The sequence below is a fragment of the Stylophora pistillata genome, chromosome 12, assembly GCF_964205215.1.
Source record: "Stylophora pistillata chromosome 12, jaStyPist1.2, whole genome shotgun sequence".
Lineage (NCBI taxonomy): Eukaryota > Metazoa > Cnidaria > Anthozoa > Scleractinia > Pocilloporidae > Stylophora > Stylophora pistillata.
Genome location: NC_142530.1, coordinates 24,900,465 through 24,902,436, shown reverse-complemented (window position 1 = coordinate 24,902,436; position 1,972 = coordinate 24,900,465). Strand labels below are relative to the sequence as shown.

The 1,972-nt window shown below is 38.9% G+C and overlaps 1 protein-coding gene across 1 annotated transcript; it reads right to left on the bottom strand.

The window, feature by feature from the left end:
* Positions 1-210: 210 nt before the first annotated feature.
* Positions 211-1,102, bottom strand: LOC148719378 (uncharacterized). Its single transcript, XM_088740951.1, has 2 exons — positions 621-1,102; positions 211-460 (listed from the first exon to the last, which is right to left on the bottom strand). Exons 1-2 carry the CDS (start codon positions 929-931, stop codon positions 352-354), a joined length of 420 nt encoding a protein of 139 aa, XP_088597077.1. The 5' UTR covers positions 932-1,102; the 3' UTR covers positions 211-351.
* Between the last annotated feature and the right edge of the window lie 870 nt (positions 1,103-1,972).

The following is a 1,972-nucleotide window of genomic DNA, read 5'->3' as shown; positions in this document are numbered from 1 at the left end:
ATTCAGGGACGCGCGCACTCTGATTGGTCGAGGATTGCGTCATATCTCACTATAGTCACCTCGCGGGAGGTGAGCGCTAAAATTTCAAACGGGTGCTCCGCATTTTGTCAGTGTGGGATAGGAAGTGGTTAACGCCATCGAACAAAATACAGTTCTGAAGAGCACAAAATATGCTTCCATGTTTGACGTAACCATTTTTTAAGGAAAAAATGAAGTTTTTTTATGATTTAATTAAATAAACGTCTTAAATTCCGGTGGAAGCTGGCTACTTATCTCGATACGAGTAATAATAACAATTGTAACAGAATGGTCTCCACAACAAAAACGAATTTACAACAGCATTGGAAAGCATCAGATCAACTCTACTAAAACGATTATGTTCAGTGAACATTGTTGAATAATCTCCTTGACTTCGTCTTGAGGGTTATTCAGTAAAAGGAGCCCCACCTTCGTGGAATAGCTGTTAAATATACAATATATGACAGACAATAAGGGAGTTTAAATATATATGATGTTAAAAATATCAATTAGAGGTCATGTGGGTGACGCTTGAGGTTACAATGATGAACTCTGCATTAACTCTGCATTATGGTTCCTTACTGTAAAAACTTTGGACTCACCCTGTGCGTAGCTTTTCCTTCTTCCCGATGAAATTGGAAGTGCACTCCATCATCACTCGGAACTGCAGCATGTATTTGGTCACCCACTGATCAGCTGCATTTCTTCCTTGTGCTGCAATTCGCGCCACCCTGTTAAACTTGTTGATGAGATCAAATAGGAGCCATTGCTTGACATCATTTGTGTGAGCTGACCAACCCCCTTGTAAGAGACCGTTTTTCTTGTAGCTCGGTTTTCCCTGATTGGCAGCGTGATTGCCATCCCATTGAGATGAGGCAGTGATCTCGCTGTTCTTTACGTTGCCATTATCCATGCCAAAGGGTTTATCACATTTTCAATCCTCTGCAAATGAAATAGCAACAAATTGTGATTTATGAATTGGCGCAAAAATGCGTCAAAGAATGTCAAGGATTAGAATGATCCACCCCTCTGGAAAAGTTGAGAAATTATGGAGCTAATCTTATATAAATTTAAAAGAAACTGAATCCCCTTTACAACATAATGAACATAGTACGCATCCTCTGATTGGTCATTCAGTTTCCAAGCGGATGCTTTTTTGAGGTCGTGGAGCCCACATGTAGTATGTTACGTAATAAAGCAATAGAACGCAAGTGATTGTTTTCGGGCTCTATAAGGAGACAAAGACACGCGGGAAGTTGGGAAAACACGTGGAACGCTCATAAATTACGAGCCGAAGGCTCGTGATTTATGAGCTTTTCTCGTGTTCTCCCAACTTTCGGTATAAGTTTATCACATGAAAGAGCCCGAAAAAATGTGTTCTATTGCTTCATTACTAAAATTTTTTATTTTTTTATTTTTGAAGAACTCTTCAATTGTGGCAAAGAAGATGTACTCTGCAGCCTCCTTGTTGAAATTACCTCTTATCTTAAAATAATTCAAACTGTCCGAGATGTACTGTAGTAAGCTTTTCTATCACTAAATTGAATATTTTGTCTTACCTTATAGGAACGCAGCTTGCATTTAGCAATTCCAGTTAGAATATTTGTCGAAAGTGCACAACATATTTCCTTACCAGGCCTTCTGCCGCTTCCCTGGACCACGATACCAGAAAGAAACAAGACCGCCTCAATCATGAGCATCTCCATCTGGAAGCCTTAAATCCTTATGAAAAAAATTATTAAACTGTTGTCTATTCCTGACTCATAAAAGGTTGAGGTTTCGGTAACTTTTTTTACTGTTCGAAGCAATCAAAGCGCAAACATGAGAAGAAGAGTTTCTAACTTCATCGGAAATGCTATGCAAAATATCAAATAACTAGAGGGAATCTCTTGTACAATCTTCTTGACTGATGCAAAAACATGCGTTCGTAAAGCGATTGATCATTACCAAGAGC

Excerpts from the sequence above, each read along its gene's own strand:
- LOC148719378 (XM_088740951.1), bottom strand. The coding sequence starts at position 931 with ATGGATAATGGCAACGTAAAGAACAGCGAGATCACTGCCTCATCTCAA. Across the intron at positions 461-620 it reads AAGGAAAAGCTACGCACAGG|CTATTCCACGAAGGTGGGGC; the intron begins GTGAGTCCAAAG and ends TATATTTAACAG.